Here is a 20,537-nt window from a genome sequence, read left to right as displayed (position 1 = left end):
ACCCCAAAAATCCCTAACAATTGAATTCCTAACCTCCCCAAAATGAAACACATTTGTTTAAAAATTTCCTATTACCACAAAAAGAAAACACACAAGTAATTACCTGTTTCTTAAAGAAAAAAGAAAGCAAACATTTCATTTTTTTCCATAAGTAGTCAAAGCATTTCTTAAGGTTTTCCATTAGGATATCTCACTATTGTTTTACGGATATAATATTTTTTAACTTCATGACAAATTTGTTGTTTTAACACTCACATTAACATACAGGTAGCTAAACTTATTCAAGCTCAGAGGATTAGTAACTACTCTAAGAATGAGTTCAGAATGACAATTAGAAAAAGATCTGCAAATTATGTTGCACTAAATAAAGTACTATTCACATTAGTAATAAAAAGTCAGCCATCACGAACACTGGCGTTTGATGAAGCAGTTTAGGTTAGCTAATTTAGCTGGGTACCACTCCAAACACCTTCAAATATCAAATGATTTTAAAGATTTTTTCCAACAAATAAACTTCACTGGCTATGAAATAAAATTTGACCTGCTTAGTAGGCATGATAAAAATTCTTAAGTAAAACAAACCAAGAAAGAAGGTAATATATATGACAACAACTAACTCCTTTCCTAAATTGAGTAAAGAGCTCAAAGTGATGGACATAGGTGTAATTCGTAGAGCCAGATATTTTACCTATTGCCCTGATTTTGCTGAGAAGGTAACTGACACTCAGAAAGGTTAAGTGGTCTTTTGCCCACAGTTATCCATCAAGTATGTGGCAGAGACCATATTTTAATAAAGATTTTCTATATACAAAGTTACACTCTTTTCATCTTGTACTATTTATTACACATGAAGTACAGCAATCTATAATGTATTTTTCATACTGAATTCAGCATACTTATAACAGCTACCAATTATTTACATACAGTTGTCAAACTCAAAAATGAAAATCTCTTAGAAAAACTCTGGAGCCAGACTACCAATTTGTAATCCTTGCTCTACCACTTACTAGCTAAATGATCTTAGTTCAAAAAAAACAGTTAAGTTACTTAACTTTTCTGTACTTTAGCTTTTTGTTTGTAAAATAATAAAAATAGTAAACTATCTAAAGGAGTGGCTGTGTAGATTAAACGAGTTATTATGTATAAGCACTTAGAACAGTGCTTGACACATAATAACACTCAAAAATCCTCAACTATTCTTTTTATATTATTATAGGTTATAATTACCTCAAGAGACAAATAGAGTCAAGCATTTATCATTCAGAGATTTCACTTTAAACTGGAAAAATAAAATGCTGACAAGAATGAGTGAATGTGTTAATAGGGTTTTTAAAAAAGGGCTAGTGTCCCCTAAAATAATATGACTATAAAATATTTGCGGAGAAGTTCAGACTTCAAGGAACTGAAATGCTTTATACATTCTCTTGGAATCAGTTATAGTTTTTTTAAAGCAAAAATTTCCTTATTATAAAAGAGAACTCAAATGATACACTCTAAAGATGGGATTGATAGGGCAAATGAAAACAAAACAAAAAAACATGGAGCAAAAGCAATAAAATTTTGTCTTTTTCATATTTATCAATAGAAAAACCTGAATAAACATATCAATTCATCAAGAATCTAGATTTGACTGATTTTGAGTTTCTAGAAGTCGAGAGAGAGGGAGGAAGAGGGAGAGGCACATACCTAATTAACAATTCAGAATTCATAAAAACATCATAACCTGCTACATAAATTTGAGCAGAATTAAAGCAGCTCAAATAAACATAAAGATTCACTAAACACTGTCCCATGATAATTTCAGTTCTCCCCCTGGCTTCTAATTTACATTTCCTTGATTTGCAACACATCTTACTCTTAGAAGACAAGAAATCTCTTATAAAACTTACTATGTATGTCAAAGAATAATAATAATACTTGACTTTATTCCAAATTCATATTTTATCTGTGATATGAAGCAAATAATCACAATTCAAATAAAGAAAGCTTAGACTAAGAGAAAAATGTGTATTCACACTACCTGTGGGGGACCAAGACTTTCCCCCAAAGGTAATGGTATTTTAAGGTTCATTTATTAACAGTGTTAAAAGACCTTTCACATAGTAAGCAATTAAAAGCATTTAGTTATATTAAAACTTTGATTTTCAACTATGGCTCCCATCTTTCTGCTGATTGTCTTTTCTGTTATAAAGACTATAATCAGTACTTCCCTTTCTAAGCTTTAACCATACTTTTATCTCTTTTACCTGAAAGTGGACAATTTTCATTTTAATTTGATATAAAGTGTTTTCTGTTCCATGTGCCCAAATATTCTGGTATGTATCATAAAGGAGATGAAATAATCTCCTTTATATATTAATTCTTTCAAATTGGAGAGACTGTAAGGGGAATGTAATTATAAATAATGAAAAAATTCAATCCGGAGGCATTATTTCTGACATATTCAGGAGAGGTTGGGGGAAAAGGGAACTTGATAAGGAGGAAAGAATAAAAAAATCTATTTTCTGAAAAAGAAGTACATGATGTAATGATCATAATAAACAATTAGTTTCAATGGTCAATTCCCTGTTACCTGAAAAAATAGAGTGAACTTTAAAGTTTTTACAAGAGAGAATAAAAGAGAATTACACCAAAACTCTAGAATATTGGCATTCTTTGCTTAAGAAACAATTTTACCTAGATCATGAAGTTTTCCACTGTAATTTTAAAAAACATAGTGGTATTTGATCTGGAAAAAATCATTTATTACATGCAATAGAAACAGAAAATATAAAACAATATTTCCATCTTTGGTAGACTGAGGAAAAAAAGGAGGAGAAAAAGAAATGGGAAATGAAAGGTATAAATCATACCAATAAAGACAGAAACTAAATGATTACATGAAAGAAATATTTGATGATTATATAATATAAAGGCTCCATTTAGAAATTATGCTTTGTTTCATAGACCAATTATTAGATGATTAAAATTAAACCCAGGAAAAAAACATAGTTTTCATTAAAGAAATAATCTAAAATTTATAAAATAACTGCACTAACAAGTCATAAGGAGAATGCATGGACACTGCAGGGGGAGGGTGTGTGGTTTTTTTTTTTTAAACCTATGGCGTATTACACAAAAACAAAATCTAGACCATATTTTATATTACCACCTACAAATAGTGCTAATACACTATTTATACTGATTTTTAAATATTCTCTAAGAGAAAATCTTAACTGCTTTAAGCTTTGAGGTTTTTAAACTTTTAAACCTAATGCGAATATTTTTTAAAATGTCACTAATTTATAAAATATATTCTTAGAATCAAAGGCCATTGACTATAGCTTCTTTATACACAGCCTGTGTTAGTAATTTTGAAATGCATAAATGATGTAAGTGCCAACAATAATGTATTTCATGACTTTTGCACAAAGGAAATTGCTAGTATCCTTAGAGTAAGGGTACATTAACATAAGGAAGTGATGGGCTCTGAAAAACAGATCTTCCCCCAAATTCCAAAGCCACTTAATCAAATTCAGTTTCACTGGCTATCAGTTGAAACAGGAATGTTTCATTCACTTCTCAAGGGAATTTTCTAGTCAAACAGAATAGGAGAAAAGACGACAGGTATTAAAGCAAGAAATAACTATCCAATTATTGGTCAATATCAGTTGGGTCATTCTTTTCTACTTTTCTTCTGGAGGTTGTATGAAGTTCAAGTGTAAATGAGAAAACACTCCAGGAAAATGATACTACTTCTACATTTGTTCTTGCTTTCAATGACAAATGGCTAAAGTGCAATTCAATTAGCAGGCAATAAAATAAGCTAGTGTTTTCTACTGGTCAAATGATGGACTTTATTAAATGGTGTATTAAAAGTTAAAACAATGAGGGATATGAGGATGGGAGTCAATATTTCTTTCTCTAAGCAGTTCATAACTAGTTTATCTTCTAAGTTAAAAAAAAAAAATGAGACAGAAAGGGTGAGAGAGAAAATTACCCAGTTAAAAATGAAAGCAAGTTTAAAAGGAAATTCCTCTAGGGTGTTAGGTTTCTACTAAATTCTGGCCACCATGTGCAAAATTTACTATAATTACCACACGAATCTGTTTTTTCAACAATTCAATAACTGTTCTAGGATTATATACTCTAGAAACTGCTACTTAAAAATTAAGATTTCCTGACAGAGAGAACAAAAGAGTCATGAAGATCCAAAGGACAATATTAAGATAGATAGTTGAGTAAGCACTGAGTCTAACAGTTATCAAATGAAAGATTTCACACATGGCAAAAATCCCTGGGAAAATGTCTAAACTGACAATCTTCATTATATTTAGGCTTAAAAACAGTATCAAAATTATCTTCTTAAACTTCATATGAAATAAAAGACAATTCATAAAGACATAAACTAGAGGTGAATTCAGTTTAAAAATTCTATTTAAGCAGCATAACTTTTGCTTCAAAACAAGACCTCAAGAATAGATTTGATGGAAATTACAATAGGATTTTGTGAAGAATCTGGCCAAAGGTATTAAATATGCACATCATAACATGGATGAAAGAGAAACTGTGTGTACTTTTGCTAGGGGACAATCTGGCTAGCTAGGGTCACTGGCTCATATACCTCCTTGTACGAGTCTCCCATTCCTCTATTCTTTTTCATATGAATCATACTTTCAAACACAATACACTGACATACCTAAATCCTGTCTTTCCTATTCTGATTTCAGAATTTTATGTTTTAGTGCACAAACATTTGCAATTTATGTAACCTGTTAAGTCTGCCTTCCAAAGACAGAAGCACTGCCATTTACGCCTCCATGGCAAGGTGGGCACTCAAATACTTTAATGTCTGATTGCATTTTACTTTTGTTATTTTATAAAAATAAGTGGATATCAGAAAAATGCAAATAACACCAAGAAATGCAGAGCTCATACATTTAATATAACTGAAACAAAGAAGGAGCTCATCAATCTTGCCAAAAGCTGCAAATTTTTAGCATCGAGTAGACAGTTACTGGCTGAAACAGGAAAAAATTAAAGAGCATGTATGAAACACAAGTTTCATTATGGATTTTATATTTGGGAGATCTCTAAAAATGGAAAATCCCCTTATAAAATGTAATTTAGCTGTTCAACTTGCACATGTTCAACTTCTTTGTTTTCAGGTTTACATATGTACAACAGATGACTGAATTTTCATGCTACTCTGGATTCTTTTAGTGACCAAAAAGTGATTTGTTAAGTTGATTTTGCTATAAGACATTACTTAGTGAGTCATACCTCAAAGGAATATTGACTAGTTGATTTTTTCCAAGTCATCAAACATTTACTGGTCACCTCCTGTGTACCAGGCATATGTTGGACTCTGAGTGACACAAAAACAGATAAGACAGGGGCCCGACCTGCCAGAGACTCTGAAATCAGACCCTGACATCAGTGTCTGCAAGTAACCCCTAACATGGGATATCATGCTTTATCATACATAAAGCAGAGACACCAAGGATCAGAAGGAAGACGCGGTTGTCCCAAAGCAGAGCCAGGACTCTGAATCTAGGTCTCCTAACATCGAGTTCAATGCGTCTTTTTGATCATTGTTTCTTTTTAGAATATGGGACTTTATAAAGAGAATACCCACAGATAGAGGCCCTGTGCCACCTGAATGGGAAAGGTAATTTTTAGGCTGGAAGCCTTGGCTGATCTCTCAATTCCTAAGACAGCCGCTCATTCTTTTCACTTGTGCAAAATACCCTACACTTACAGCTTCACCTTACCAGTATACGGAGTTTACATAATTATGTAGGATTGACATATTCCTGTAATATCAGTTTCTACTAACCCTGACCTCTACCCATCTAGACTCTGTTTTGTGATCCTGCCTTTTTCAGCCACTTTATGATTTTCCTTCTGTTTTCCTCCTTTTTAGGATTTGTAGAGCCATTCCTGGCTCTTTCTTCTTTCTTCCTCCTCTTTAAAATTGACCATTTACTTTTCTTTCTGACCCTGCGTAAAGTGTTCTTTCTCTTTTTGTAGAATTCAGCCTGAAAGGGAAAAACATGTTTAACTAACTGTTTTGAGATAATAAAATGGAAAGTTTCATTTTCTATACTTAAGAATGGCTTATTATATGATTTATTCAGGAATAAAATAAAGAATTGAAAGTATAATGCAAACTTATGTCAATTTGGGTGGTCTTCATAATTATTATAAAAGCACTCGCAAGGACTTCTATAATTTTCTAGTTAAAATTACTGCTATATGCTATCAAAGTTTGAGAAAGGTCAAATAGGACAGGTGTTTTTATACTAAATGTACTATTAGGGGGCTTATTAACTTTCATTATGGCTTTTGAATTAAAACTCAAATGTCAATATACACTGAATTAGTCTCAATATGATCAGCAGACAACCCATGAGTATTTCTTTGCATGGAAAAATTCGAGAATTAAGCAGAACCTTCTCTTGTAGAAGCATCTGAAGGCATTTACAGGCCTCCCAACCTAAGCGACATACTTTTTTGATAAGATAGACAGGCACTCAGAAATCTCTCACAAAATAATTCTAGAGGAATTTTAAAACATTCTTAATAAGCAGGATATATATCTAAATGTCGTTTACTCACCTTCCCATCAAATCGTTTTATTATATACTGATCCAGGCCCAAGTCTGAAAAAGAAAAAAAGTATATTTATAACTCAAATATTTATATATATTTACATATACATGTTTTTACATATATGTAAATATATTTTTATATGTTATATATGTAAATATATTTATATATTATATATTTATATATAAATACATGTAAATATTTATAACTGATTATAACTCAAATGAAACATAAAATGACAATTATTAGTTTTGTTTTTCATCATTCAATTAAATGTAAAAGATGGTTTAGCCGCACCATTATTCAAAAGCCACAGGAATGAAAATTTTGTCGTACTTTCAGACTCAAAGTGTCAGTGCTAAAAAGTACTAACTTTTTATTTCACATATGAGAAGTGAGGCCCTGAGAGGAAAAAGAGGGTAAAAGCTCATGTGCAAACCTATTCCACAGCAGAGCCACACTAGAACCCTAGACTCTTCCCAAGGAGGTGCTCTCTTCATTACATTAGGTGCTAATGCTAATTATCTCTAAATGAGGTGGGGGATATTAGTTCAATCTGAATACATAATAATTTTTGTATCAAGTTAAAGAGATAAGAGTTTAATATCAAAATAAATGTTTGCAACACACCTAAACAGATATTACCTTTTAAAATTGGGTTAAATAATAAATATTACCTTGGGACTACCTAGCATTGAATTCTAAGTGCTGTGAAAGATGTAAATAAATACATTAAGTGCCCTTGAGGGCAGGGATTCTTTGTACTTGCCCACTGCTTTACCCCAGCGCTTGGAATAGTGCTTGATCAATAAATGTCTATTAAAGAATGAGTAAGATACAATTCCTGCCTTGAAGAATCACAGTTTAGTTAGACATATGCATGTAATAATTAACATTACAAGGTAGCATACGATTAATTCAGTAAAAGGGTGCTTTGGGAGTTTTTAGAGTGGGGAAATCAGTTCCCAATTATATTTATTTTTCTTGCATAATTACTCAGTTCTTTTCTTTGAGTACTCATTGTATTCCTGCTAGTTCAGGCCCTTATCTTAACTATGCCCACAGTATTACAATGATCAAATTATCATCGCTCCCCGAGGAAGTTTTTTGCATTTCTGCTTCTACACATTTAGTTACACATTCTCCTTATCTAAAATGTGTTTCATCTTCTAGAAGCCTGCCCTGAACAAAATAAACCATTGATTGCAAAAGAAAGATGTAAGGAAACAGAAGGAAATTTTAAAAATAAGACGATATTACAGTCATAAAGGCAGAATATGCTTTTCATTTTTTCATGTTTATTGGCTATTTGTATATCTCATTTGGAGAAATGTTTATTCAAGTGCTTTGTCCATTTGTTAATTGTTTTTTTTTTGTCTTTTGTTGAGTTCTAAGAGTTCTTTTTCACTTCTGGTAGTTTGTGTGTTTCTACGAATTTATCTATTTCACCTAGCTAATTTGTTGGAATACAGTTGTTCATGGTATTCTCTCATAATCCCTTTTAGTTTTCATAAAGTAGGTAATAATGTCCCTACTTCCACCTCTGATATTTTCTTAACTGGCCTAGATAAAGGTTTCTCAATTTTATTGATCTTTTCTAAGAACCAATTTTCGGTTTCATTGATTCTATTGTTTTTCTATTTTCCATTTCATTTATCTCTGCTTTAACTTTTATTATTTCCTTATTTCAGCTATTTTTGTTTTTTAACAGGCATACAAATTTTATTAACATTTTTATATGCATGAGAAGCTTCACAAAAAAGAAGTGAATATTCCAATCTTTTTGGGTTTTGTTTGCTCTTCTTTTTTAATTTCTATAAGGTATAAAGTTAAGAAACTGACTTCTTTTATGAACTTATCTTTTAAATCATCTAGGAAACAAAAAGGAATTACAAACCAAAAATAAAACAATACTGGTTTTTACATTACCCTATGTAGTTACTTTCACTGGTCTTCATTATTTTAAAATTTCTTTGTATGGCTTTGAGTTACTGTCTAGTATTCTTTCATTTCAACTTAAAGAGAAGGTCTATTAGCAACAACCTTCCTCCTTAGATCATTTGGTAATGTCTTAATTTCTCCTTCGGGGACTCCCATTATGCATGTTAGTACACTTGATGGTGTCCCACAGGTATCTTAGGCTCTGTTCACTTTTATTCATATTTTTTGCTTTTTGCTCCTCAGATTCGATAATATCAATTGACCTATCTTCAAGTTCTCTGATTCTTTATCTGCCTGCTCAAATCTGATGTTGAACTCTTCTAGTTAATTTTTTAATTTCAGCTACTGTACTTTTCAGTTAAAGAATTTCTATTTGGTTCCTTTTTAAAAATATTCTATTTTTTATGGATATTCTTTTTATTAATACACTGTCTCCTTGTTCCCTACAGTTATTTGTCTGTTTCCTCTAGTTCTTTGAGCATATTTAAAATAGTTGATTTAAACTCTTTGTAAAGTAAGTGCAATGCCTTAGGCTTTCCTCGGAATGGTTTCTGTCAATTTTTTTTTTCTGTTAATGGGTCATACATTCCTAATTATTGGTACGCCATGCAATTTTTTGTATTGATAATTGGACATTTTGAATATTACAATGTGGTAACTATAAAATCAAATTCTTCCTGCTTCCCAGGATGTGATGTTGTAATTTGTTGAGGACTATTGTCATCACTCTGCTTAGTGATTTTTTCAAACTATTTTTGCAAGACTGTACTCCTTGTCAATGTGTTGTCATTGAAGTTTCTGTTCTATTACCTAAGCAGTCAGCAAGTGATCTGAGAGAGATTTCCTTAAATGCTGTAGGCAAAAAGAAATGAAAACAAAACAAAACAGAAAACACCCCAACTCTCCTAGTGTATGCAGACTGGCTCTAGCTGGGGTACTTCTTTAATATTTAGCTAGCTCTCCTACAACTTTGCCTTAATTTTCAACTCCTTTTTGCATGGAGCACAAAAATCTGGAGTAAGAAGTTCAAGCCCACTCAAGTCCTTTCTAAAGATGTATTTGGCCCTGAGCACGCACACTGCACTTTGGATATCACTGTATATGCGGTAGCCCTTCTAAGTTCTTATTTCCTGAAATGTTTTTGTCTTCAACTTCTGCCTTCTTAGGATTTTCAATCTGTGTGCTATTGTCCCATCTGCCCTCTCTTGGCCCACCAACTACAGGCAGTATATGTTTTTTAATTTTTTTCAGTACATAACACCTGGGAAGCCAGTTCAGCTTGAGGTAGGTGACAAAAAAGGAAAGCCTTGGTGCTGGTCCCTCAGGGAGCTGCCAGATGAATCAAAATGCACAACCACGATTTTTTGAGAATAAAGTCTATATTGCCCCTATCCCTACCACTAAACTCCCCATCACCAGTAAGCCAAATTAGGAATGTGTGCTGCTATCCCCAAGGCTGCTGCTGAGCTGGGAAATAGTGTAGTAGGCAGGTAAGTAATAGGCCACATAATACTTTCTTATCAAAATTTAGCAGCTGTAAATTTTTTTTTTAATTAGATTCTAGAGTTCCAAAAAAGCTGCTTCTGCCCATTTCTGGCAGCTTAATGATTGCTTCAGTGGAAGGATTAATTCTTGGAACTCTTTACTGTCATTTTTGCCATCATGTCTCCCATATAATTTGCAAATTGTTACATTTAACTTATAATATTAAACCATTTATTTTATTCCCTCATATCTCATTTGTTCAGGCTGTTTCTTATTCATGAAACATCTTTTCCACTATTCTTTGTCTTTTATCCAAACTTAGATGTATTCTCTAGAATCCATTCCCCAAACTTTCAGATTTGGCGAACTGCCTCTTCCTTATATTGCCACAGCACCTTTGTTCTTTAACAAATCACTACATTGTTGAAATTATGTTACTGTCTCTGTCTTCCTCACTAAAGAGTAACTTGATGGCAGTCACATGTAATGCACTGCTTTCAGGAATATTCTCATTGCAGACAATGAATCTCTCTGCCATAGGAGTAGAACTTCCTCAACTCTTTTCCCTGATTGAGGACTGCCGCTTAGACTGCAGGCTCCTCTTCTGTACTCCTAAATCCTATCATAATACCTGATGGTCAGTAGCTACACAGGTGAATAGAATTATTGCATGAATCTATAAAGTTTAGGCAATACACAGAAAGAAACAAAGTAGCATAAAACAAAATAAATATCACATATTATTTTTCACTTTAGCAACTTACTTTCTGGTTGTTTTTCATTAGGTGTTATGGATCGCACAAAATCTTGTGGAGTCATAAACACTTCAGATTCACCAGGCTCATTGATTATTTTCAAGGTGGCAAAATATCGGAAGATTTTGTCAGGTGTGGAATATGCTCGAATTCTATTCTCATATTCCATTACCTAAAAATCAGAAATTCAGAGAAGATTAATATTAAGCAATTCTCATTTTCATATTTTGTATCTCATTTTTTGGGAAATTTTATTATATCATTTTTTTCTATAACTTGTTTTTTTATATTAGAAACAAACTTGAATTTAAAAATCTTTTGAGGCTCTTTCTTTCAATATGCCATTCATAGTCCATGTGAGGCAATGTTTGTGTAACTTTTGTTTACATTTTTTTTGAAAAATTTTCTAATTTCTTAAATCACTGAAAGCTAGCAAAACTGAAAAATGTCATATGAGAATTCAAAAGGTCTCAGTAACAAAGTATAATGCCATATGTATGGGTAAGCTATAGGTTCTTAAATGCCAAGTTTTTAAAAAGGGATTGATTTTAAGTTTTAACTTCTATGTAATTTCTTGAATCCTAAAACCAACAGACTTGGAGTTTCAGAGATCTGAACTGCTAACAGTCTTTCAAACACAAAGTATATTAAATAATAGCATAAAAAATAAAATCACATATCATGAAAGCTCAATTTTTAACAGGTCTGAAACAGTAAGACTTTTACTTTTGACTTTAATAAAAACTGCCAGAGATCATTTATATACACATATTTAGAAAAGGGCAGAGTTGGGAAGAACACAAGCAAATATTTGAATAGGAACAAAATCAAATAAGGCTTACATTTAACTAAAAGAGCATAATGTTAATATGAATACACATTTTTTTAAATCTGGAATCCAAGCCCCCCTTCTGTGCATGGAATATATAAAATACTATAATTTCTGCATAATATTCTTTAAAAATTTAGATATGAGAGAAATATTTTTCACCAAAATACCAATTACATAATACTTTGGTGAAGAGATTTCTCTCATACTTAAATTTTATATGTTGTGATAATCAATATAAATAGTATCTTATAAATAACTGGTTAGAAAATGTGTCAAGGCAATTGAAACTAAAAACCCATCGGTTCAACGTCTATAAAGTAATTCACTAAGAAAAAGATTATTAATGTTTTTAATTTGCCATACTGACATAGTGATTACTGTAACTGTCAGTCCTAGCTAGATGGTCACTTTGAGGTCACTGACAACAGCTGTTTAACTATAGTCTTTTTCCTCTCAGTTTTATTGAAGTATAATACACAATTGTTCATATTCACATTGAACAATTCAATGCGTTTTTCCCCCAATTTTAACTGGTATACAATAATATATTAATTTCAGTTGTATAGCATAATGATTAGAGATCTATATAACTCATGAAGTGGTCACTCCACTAAATCTAGTACCCCTCTTCCCCCTTACATATTTTTTACAATATTGTTGACTATATTCCTTATGCTGCACTTTATGTCCCCATGACTATTTTGTATCTATCCATTTGTACTTCTTAATCTCTTTGCCTTTTTTCACCAGCTCCCCAATACCCCGTCCCATCTAGTAGCCCTCAAAATAATCTCTGTATCTATGAGTTTGTTTCCATCTTTTTGTTGTTGTTTATTTTGTTCTTTAGATTCCACATGTATGTGAAATCATGTAGTATTTGTCTTTCTTTATCTGACTTACTTCATTCAGCACCATTCCCTCTAGGTCCTTCAACGCAATATCTTTTACCCCTTCTTTTTAGTCCATGTGTGTCTTTTAATCTGAAGTGAGTCTCTTGTAGGCAACACATATGTAGGGGTTTTGTTTTCTTATCCATTCAGCTTCCCTATCTTTCGGTTGGAGCACTTAATTCTTTTCTATTTGAGGTACTTGTTGATAGGAATGTAGTTATTACCATTTTTTATTCATGTTTTTGATACATGTTTTTTCTTCTTAAAGCAGTCACTCTAAAAATTTCTGTAATACTGGCTTGGTGCTGATGAATTTCTTTAGCTTATTTTTGTCTGGGAAGCTCTTCATCTGTCCTTAGACTCTAAATGATAGCTTTGCAGGATAAAGTATTCTTGATTGTAGATCCTGGGTTTTCATCACGTCGAATATTTTGTGCCAAGCCCTTCTGTTCTGCAAAGTTTCTTTTGAGAAATCAGTTGCCACTCTTATGGGCGCTCCCTTGTAGGTAACTAATTGCTTTTCTCTTGCTGCTTTGAAGAATCTCTGCTTGTAGTTAACCTTGGCATTTTAATTATGATGTGTCTTGGTGTGGGCTTTTTTGGGTTTTTTTTTTTTTTTTTTTTTTGAAGGGGGAACTCTGAACTTCCTGTGGTTGTATGTCTATTTCCTTCACCAGGTTAGGGAAGTTTTCCATTATTATTTCTTCAAATATATATTTGACTTCTTGTTCTCTTTCTTCAGGTACCCCAATGACACGGATGATGTTACCCTTAATTTTCTCCCACAGGCTTCTTAAATTACTATTATATTCTTGGTTACTCTTTTCTTGCCATTCTGATTGGGTGTCCTTGGCTTTTCCATCCTCTGTATCAGTGACTCGATCCTCTTCTTTATCTACTCTGTTGATTCTCTCTAATATACTCTTCATCTCAGATAATGTATTCTCTTTTTTCCCCCCCTTTAATCCTTCCCTCCACTCCCACCCCTGACCTACAGATGTTGCCATCTCCCCTTAAGAACTGGATCTCTGAAGGCAGGGCGTCTCTTCCTGTGTGCCCCTGAGGCCTGGCGCCCCCGGGGCCTGGTGCACTGGGGGTATGGTCCGTGGTGCCACCTGGGGTGCAAACCCAGGACCTTCTGCCTGTAAAGCAGACATGCTAACCACTACACTATGGAGCCACCCCAGATAATGTATTCTTCATTTCTGACTGGTTCCCTTTTATAATTTCCATTTCCATTTTTATGTATTTTATCTCTTTGTTCAAATTCTCACTGAGTTCTTCTACACCTCCCTTAATTTCACTGAGCATGTTTATAACCAGTGTTTTGAACTCTGCATCTGTTATATTGCTTGACTCCATTATTCTTGGATCTCTGTTCTGTTTTCTCATATGGTTTCTGCTTCTTTGTCTTCCCATTCTGGCTGCCTTTCCATGTCTGTTTCTATGTACTAAGCAAAGTCCCTAAGTCTCCCGGTCTTACTGCATGGCCTTGTGTACTAAGTGCCCAGCAGCACAGTCCTGAGAGGAGTTCAGTTGCAGGCCAAGTTTAGCCCCACCCTTCTGGGGCCACCAGTGTGACTCTTGGTGCTGATCAGCAAATGGCACAGGACTTATCAAGGACATAATTGGATGTGACTTGGGTAGAGATGTGAGTTGGGGGAGGCAGAGTTTCAGGGAATGATCTGGGCGGTGCAACTTTTCTAGTTGGATAATGTCTCAGCCATGGCGGCCCTGCATCCGCACATTGGGATAGGGAGGGTTCAACAGAAGAACAATGGATACCACCAGTACTTCTGCCCAGAAGAAAGCCTCGCCTCTGGCCCTCGCTCCAACCTGGAGCTGGTGCTCAGAGCAAGTGAGTCTGTCACTGCAAAAGTCCGGTCATGGACACGGCTCCTTTAAGAGGAACGACTGCAGCAGCCATAGCCTCTGTCCCATGTCTTCGCCCCCTCCTACCTCCAACCTTTGCAGGGTGATTTCTTATTTCTCTTCCTAGTCGTAGGGCTTCTGTTCATCTAGACCCCAGGTGACTCTGCTTGCTGTTTGTTCTGTGTTTCCGTCATAACTTTGATGTGGTTGCAAAAGTCATGGGATGAACAAAGTTCCTATAATCTCTGTCATTTTTCCATATTGCTCCTTTAACTATAGTTTTAATTACACTACCAGATGTACTGTAACTAAGAAAGGATTAATTTGTAACTATACATGACAGGATTCCTTCTAATGCTAACTTTCATTAAAACCTGAATACTGATTTAGAGTAGATTTTATCAAAAGATATGGGATGGGGCAAACACATTAAGGAGATTTTCAACCCCTTAGCAGCCTCGAGACTTAGTTATAAGTCTTAAATCAAAGGCATTTTACATTATACTACAACTATCTGCTGGGTAATACTGGCTACAGTAGAAATGACTTTCTCTAGGCCATCTGTCTACTTGTTCTTCTGAATAACAACAAAAAATAATTGGTTTGCAATGTTTAGGGTATAAGCTGTAGCTACCGCTAAAGATAGCTTTGTGAACTAAAAAGTTAACTCAATCATATACAAGAGAAAGGCAGAAAGATAACTTAAAAGTCACTGATTTTCATATTGAGAATCAGATTCCGTGGTTGTTACAAGAGAGACTAAATTATGCTGTTTAGTACTATTAATTAGTCTTTGTTTGAAACAATAGATGAAAGAAAAGTAATATACTTTTTGCATGCCTGCATTGGTAGAGTTTAGTAAAGACATACTGTATAGTATATATTTTGCTTTTTTCCTACTTAGAATGTATCTTGGAGATCATTCCATATCAATTGATATGGAGCTGCCTCCTTTTAAGTGGTCATGTTAAAAGAAACACTAACAAATTATTATATATATGGTTTAGCAATCAAGATAACAAAGGCTTGGAAGCTAAGATGTATAGAAAACTGTTGAAGGATTTTGGAAAGTTTAGCCTGTAGAAAAAACTTACAAAGGGATTATAATAGTCACATTCAATCATTTATTTAAAACGTTCTTGGGCATCATGATGTTAAGGATCCAAATTCAGGTACTGTCGCTCCAATAAATTTAATAAAATGAAGAAGAAGAAGAGGAGGAAGGGAGAAGAGGAAGGGGGAGGAGTGAGGAGAAAAAGAAGAGGAGGAAGAAGAGGAAGAGGAAGGAGGAAGAGGAAGGGGAGAAGGGGGGGAGGAGAAGAAGATGAAGTAGAAGGAACAAATGAAAAAATAAAATCGAACATTATGTTTCCTAACTACACCAGAGAGCCAGAGAGCCAAACTGTATTTGCAACCAAATAACAGAAGAGGGAAAGCATTCTAATTTATAAATGTAAAAGACATGATTGATAGAATTAAAATATTACCATTTTGCCTGCCCCCTTCCTGCCAGACTGGAGGGGCTGAACGAATCTCAGCAGGGAGGGGGCAATCCCTTCATCCAGGTGCCAAATGGCCCCCCATGCCCCTTAGACCTTCCTCTTCCTCTATCCCTGGGTTCTGGCCTTCCCAAACTGTTTTTGATCTTCTGATTCCTCTTGGGTTGAAGCAGACCAAGTTTCCCTCAGGCATTCCAGTTTGGGGGAGGCCTGTAGTTTTTTAAACAACATCTCAACTCCCCACCTGTTCTTCCCTTTTTCCATGCTGCCAACTTCTAACCACAGTAGTGACTGTGCTTGTCTGTTTAGTCCTGAGTATAAATGAAATGTTGTAGAGATGACCCCTCCCCTTTTCCATCTGGTCATAGTCACTCATGGAAGCAGGACCAGTAAGGGACTTTCAGTTAAGAAAAAAAAGACACACAACAATAAAAAGGCTCACTAAAAAAAAAAATCAACATTTTGCAACCCCAATGAATTAACAGATCTAGCTATTGACATCAATAGCTACTAATAGCACAAAAAGAATGGCGACTAGTGATTAGGTGCCTCCTGGTAAAAGAATACAGTATAACCTATAGTCTTGCCATAAGAATCAAATCTGAGCCTGAACAAGCCTCAGAATTCAGGTGCCAATATTCACATAATGCAGAGATCAGAGGAACATGCTGAATTTCACTGAGAATAAACATCAGTAAAGTCCCAACAGTAGGAAACCTTATTGGTGAAATGGCCTGGGTTCTGTTACCTGTGCTTAAAAGACATCATCAAAACAAAATAGGCAAAGTTAAACTATATGTCTAGGGATACACATTTGGGTAATAAAACTATAAAAAATGAAAGGAAATGATTACTATTAAAATGAATTTATTGGATTCCTATATCTGTGTATTATTTTACAGTAAAAACAATTATTTTTTAAAAATTCAGATGTTCATAATTAAAGGAGTTTTTTTGTTTGTTTGTTTTTTATAGTGTCTTGCTGAGGTTAAAATGCTATTACGAACTCAAGCTGACAGGCATGTCCTCGATCCCCACAATGGTACCGATAGGTTGGGGCTGTGGGCCTAGTGGTGCTGTAGTCTGTAAGGAGGAAAAGAGGATGAACTGGTTGGGTGGCTGGCACTACCCAGACTCGTGCTTTCTACAGGACAGCTGAAACCCCTACCCCTTCTTACCTTATGCCTAGAAACCCTCCTCTGGGGCTGTGTAACCCTAACCCTGCCCTGCATATTTTGCCGCATCCAATACCCCAGGTCCTACCTGTAGCTGGGAACCCCAAGATTCAGTCTTCCATCCTGAGGGTCTGATCTGCTTGTAGGGCACTTCTCCTTTCCTGCAGTTTTCTTCAACTTCCCTTGCTGACCCAGGGTCACGTATGAAAGCAAGTCTAGGCTGTGCTACAGCCTCTGTTTTCCAAGTCTTTAGGAAAGCCCAGGAGACCACACACAAGGGCCCAGACCAACATTGGTGGAAGAACCCCTGGTTCACCCCCATATATGTGTCTGGGGGAAAACAGACCCCTCCCAATTTTCATAGCCCTGGGAACTACATGCTCTGGAAAAAAATTTTTAAACAGAAAAATAAGAACTCAAACTGAAGGTAACCAATATGAGGTCAGTTATAATCATGATCATTCCAGCACTCAGGAAAGGGAGAAAGAGCATTGAAAAACCCTGTGGTAGACTTTATAAGCCGGGCCTAGAAGTGGCTCATATCACTTTCATTCAGTGGACAACCAGCAAACTAGTAATCTCCATTCAAACAGGTAAATGAGGAATCGGGGCTCAGGATTGCCTTTAAAAATCTGAAATGGCATGATGTTAACTAATCGAGGGTATACCATGAACAAAATTTTTTAACCAAAGTATGTTATGTTAGAAGAATTCAGTGAAAAGAGCAAGGTTTTAGAATTAGATTTATATTTGATTCTTTCCTCTATAAGTAACTCTCCTCTATAAGTAACCAGCTATATTACTTTAGACAAGTTACTCAATTTACTCCAGGTATTAGGTATATATACATGTGTATACATGCAAAAATGTGTGTATACATGCAAAAATGTCTGTATACACACGTATACACACACATATATGTATGCATGTGTATATATATAATTATATACTATGCCTGGCAGGCAGACAGAAAATGTTCAATAAATGTTACTTTCCTTCTATTTTATATTTATTCTGTTATTTGTGTAATAAGAAAACTTACTTGGTTTTTTCTAGTCACCTGAGTAATTTCTTTAGGATCTTGTATGGCACATATGGTATATTTTATCTTTTATTATTCATGTTTTCCTATCAATCAATTTAAAATTATTTACAATGCACTGAACCAAATAATCTGACTTAATATAAAGATGCTGTTCCATTCCCAGATAGTGACATTGAAGGATCCTGGACTCCCCTCCTCCATGGAACAATTACTAGCTGAATAATGTTATATATTGGGTAAATGAGAAAATATCCACATTGAAATGGGTAGGGAAGGCTGAAACACACTCTTGCCATAGACCCCACCTCCAGCACAGTGCATAGAATTGGAAGGGGACTCTCAAGTCCCAGCTTCTTTCTGAGGAGTGAAGGGATTAGACTTCATATCCAGCACCCCAACTTTTAAGACTCCTACCTGAGGGATATGCCCCTAAACAGCTAGCTCAGAAAGCCAATGGAAGTGCATCCACAGACCCATAAGACTACAGAAAACAAAACAGTTCTTAATAGGCATTAGAGGACTCACAGTGGCTATCACCTTGGATCAGTGCAGGGGGAGAAAACAAAAATACCCACCTCCCTGCCTTCTTCTGAAGAAAATATAGGTGGTAAGCTCGATCAGTCTTGGCAATGATTTTTTAGATTTAATACCAAAAGCAAAAGAAACAAAAGCAAAAATCAACAAGTGGGATTACATCAAATTAAAAAGCTTCTGCACAGCTAAGAACACCATCAAAAAAATGAAAAAGCAACTGATGTAATAGGGGAAAATATGTGCAAACCACATATTGGATAAACACAGCTAAGAACACCATCAAAAAAATGAAAAAGCATGTAATAGGGGGAAATATGTGCAAACCACATATTGGATAAGGGGTTACTATTCAAAATATATAAAGAACCCATACTACTCAAAACCAAAACAATAAACAATCCAATTAAAAAATTGGCAGAGGACCTAAATAGACATTTTTCCAAGGAAGACATCCAAAAACTGCTGACAGGCACACAAAAAGGTGCTCAACGGAGAAATGCAAATCAATACCACAATGAGTTATCATCTCACATTATAATAGTTATCATTAAAAAGAAAAAAGATAACAAGTATTGGTGAGAATGTGGAGAGAGGGCACCCTTTTGCCATTATGGAAAACAATATGGGAGTTCCTCGAGAAATTAAAAACAGAACTACCATATGATCCAGAAATCCCATCTTTGTGTATATGTCCAAAGGAAATGAAATTCCTATCTTGAAGAGACATCTGTATTTCCATGTTCATTGCAACATATTCACAATAGCCAAGGTATGAAAACAACCTAAATGTTCATCGTGGAATTTCAAAGGACTCTGAATAGCCAAAATAATTTTGAAAAAGAAACACAAAGTTGGAGGACACCCAATTTCTAATTTCGAAACTTATGGCAAAGCTACAGTCATCAAAAGAATGTGGTACCGCCATAAAGACAGACAAAGATAGACCAATGAAATAAAATAGACAGCCCAGAAATAAACCCTCACACACATGATCAAATTGATAAGGGTACCACAAGCATTCAATGGAGAAAGGGCAGTCTTTTCAACAAATGGTGCTGGAAAAATTGGATATCCACATGCAAAAAAAAGATGTTGCACCCTTATCCAACTCCATATTCAAAAATTAATTCAAAATAAATCAAAGACCAAAATGAAATACCTAAAACTATAAAATTCCTAGAAGAAAATATAGGACAAAAGTTTCATGACATTGGATTTAGCAATGATTTCTTGGATATCACAACCAACTTTTCAAAATTAAGGACTTGAAGTTTCGGAATGGACAATAAAATAAAAAACTAAAAAATTAAAAATTAAAAAAATGAAACAAAAAGAGAAGGATGCACAAACAAAAATTGTACACATAAATTACATGATATGATTGTCTTAACTCTTTGCACCTGTAAAATTTTTTTTGCAAGGAGGGGGGAAAAAAAACATGGCGTAGATGATAGAGGCTCTGTTCATCCCTCTGGCGACCAAATCAAAGTTGTGACAGAAACAGGGAGCAGCAGCAAGGAAAATTGCCTGGGATCTAGATGAACAAGCCGTACAATTAGGGAGAAACCCAAGAAATCGCCCTGCAACGGCAGAAGGTAGGACAGGGCGAGGATGTGAGACTGCCTGGTCTCGAGTGACTGAGTGGAACGGAGGCTGCGGCAGCGGCAGATGCCTCTTAAAGGGGCTGTATCTGTGAGCGGATTTTCGCTGAGCCGGACCTGCTCTCTCTGAGCACCAGTGCCCATTGGGCTGTGCACAGGGGGCACCAGGGACTTACAGGGAGATACTGTTGGAGTGAGGGCCGAGGCAAGACTTGCTCTGTACAGAAGTGCTGGTGGTAACCATATTTCCCTGTTGAGCCCTACCCGCTACCAGTGCTCCAGACACAGTGCTGTCATAGCAGTGATGTCATCAAACT

General features: G+C 35.0%; 1 protein-coding gene across 5 annotated transcripts in view; it reads right to left on the bottom strand.

Annotated features, from left to right (window-relative positions):
- MICU1 (mitochondrial calcium uptake 1) overlaps positions 1–20,537 on the bottom strand; it is a 177,194-nt gene that overhangs the window by 107,571 nt on the left and 49,086 nt on the right. For 4 of the 5 annotated variants that reach the window (XM_025049349.1, XM_025049351.1, XM_025049352.1 and 1 more), the window contains 3 exons: positions 10,782–10,944; positions 6,601–6,644; positions 5,859–6,020 (listed from right to left, as the gene is read on the bottom strand). In XM_025049349.1, coding sequence (XP_024905117.1) covers positions 5,859–6,020; positions 6,601–6,644; positions 10,782–10,944 — 369 coding nt within the window. The remainder of the gene's footprint in view (positions 1–5,858; positions 6,021–6,600; positions 6,645–10,781; positions 10,945–20,537) is intronic. The other variant, XM_006915530.3, reaches the window with a different exon arrangement.

Source organism: Pteropus alecto, unplaced genomic scaffold, assembly GCF_000325575.1.
Source record: "Pteropus alecto unplaced genomic scaffold, ASM32557v1 scaffold155, whole genome shotgun sequence".
Lineage (NCBI taxonomy): Eukaryota > Metazoa > Chordata > Mammalia > Chiroptera > Pteropodidae > Pteropus > Pteropus alecto.
The sequence above is the reverse complement of the archived record's forward strand: the minus strand, read 5'-3'. Positions and strand labels throughout refer to the sequence as shown.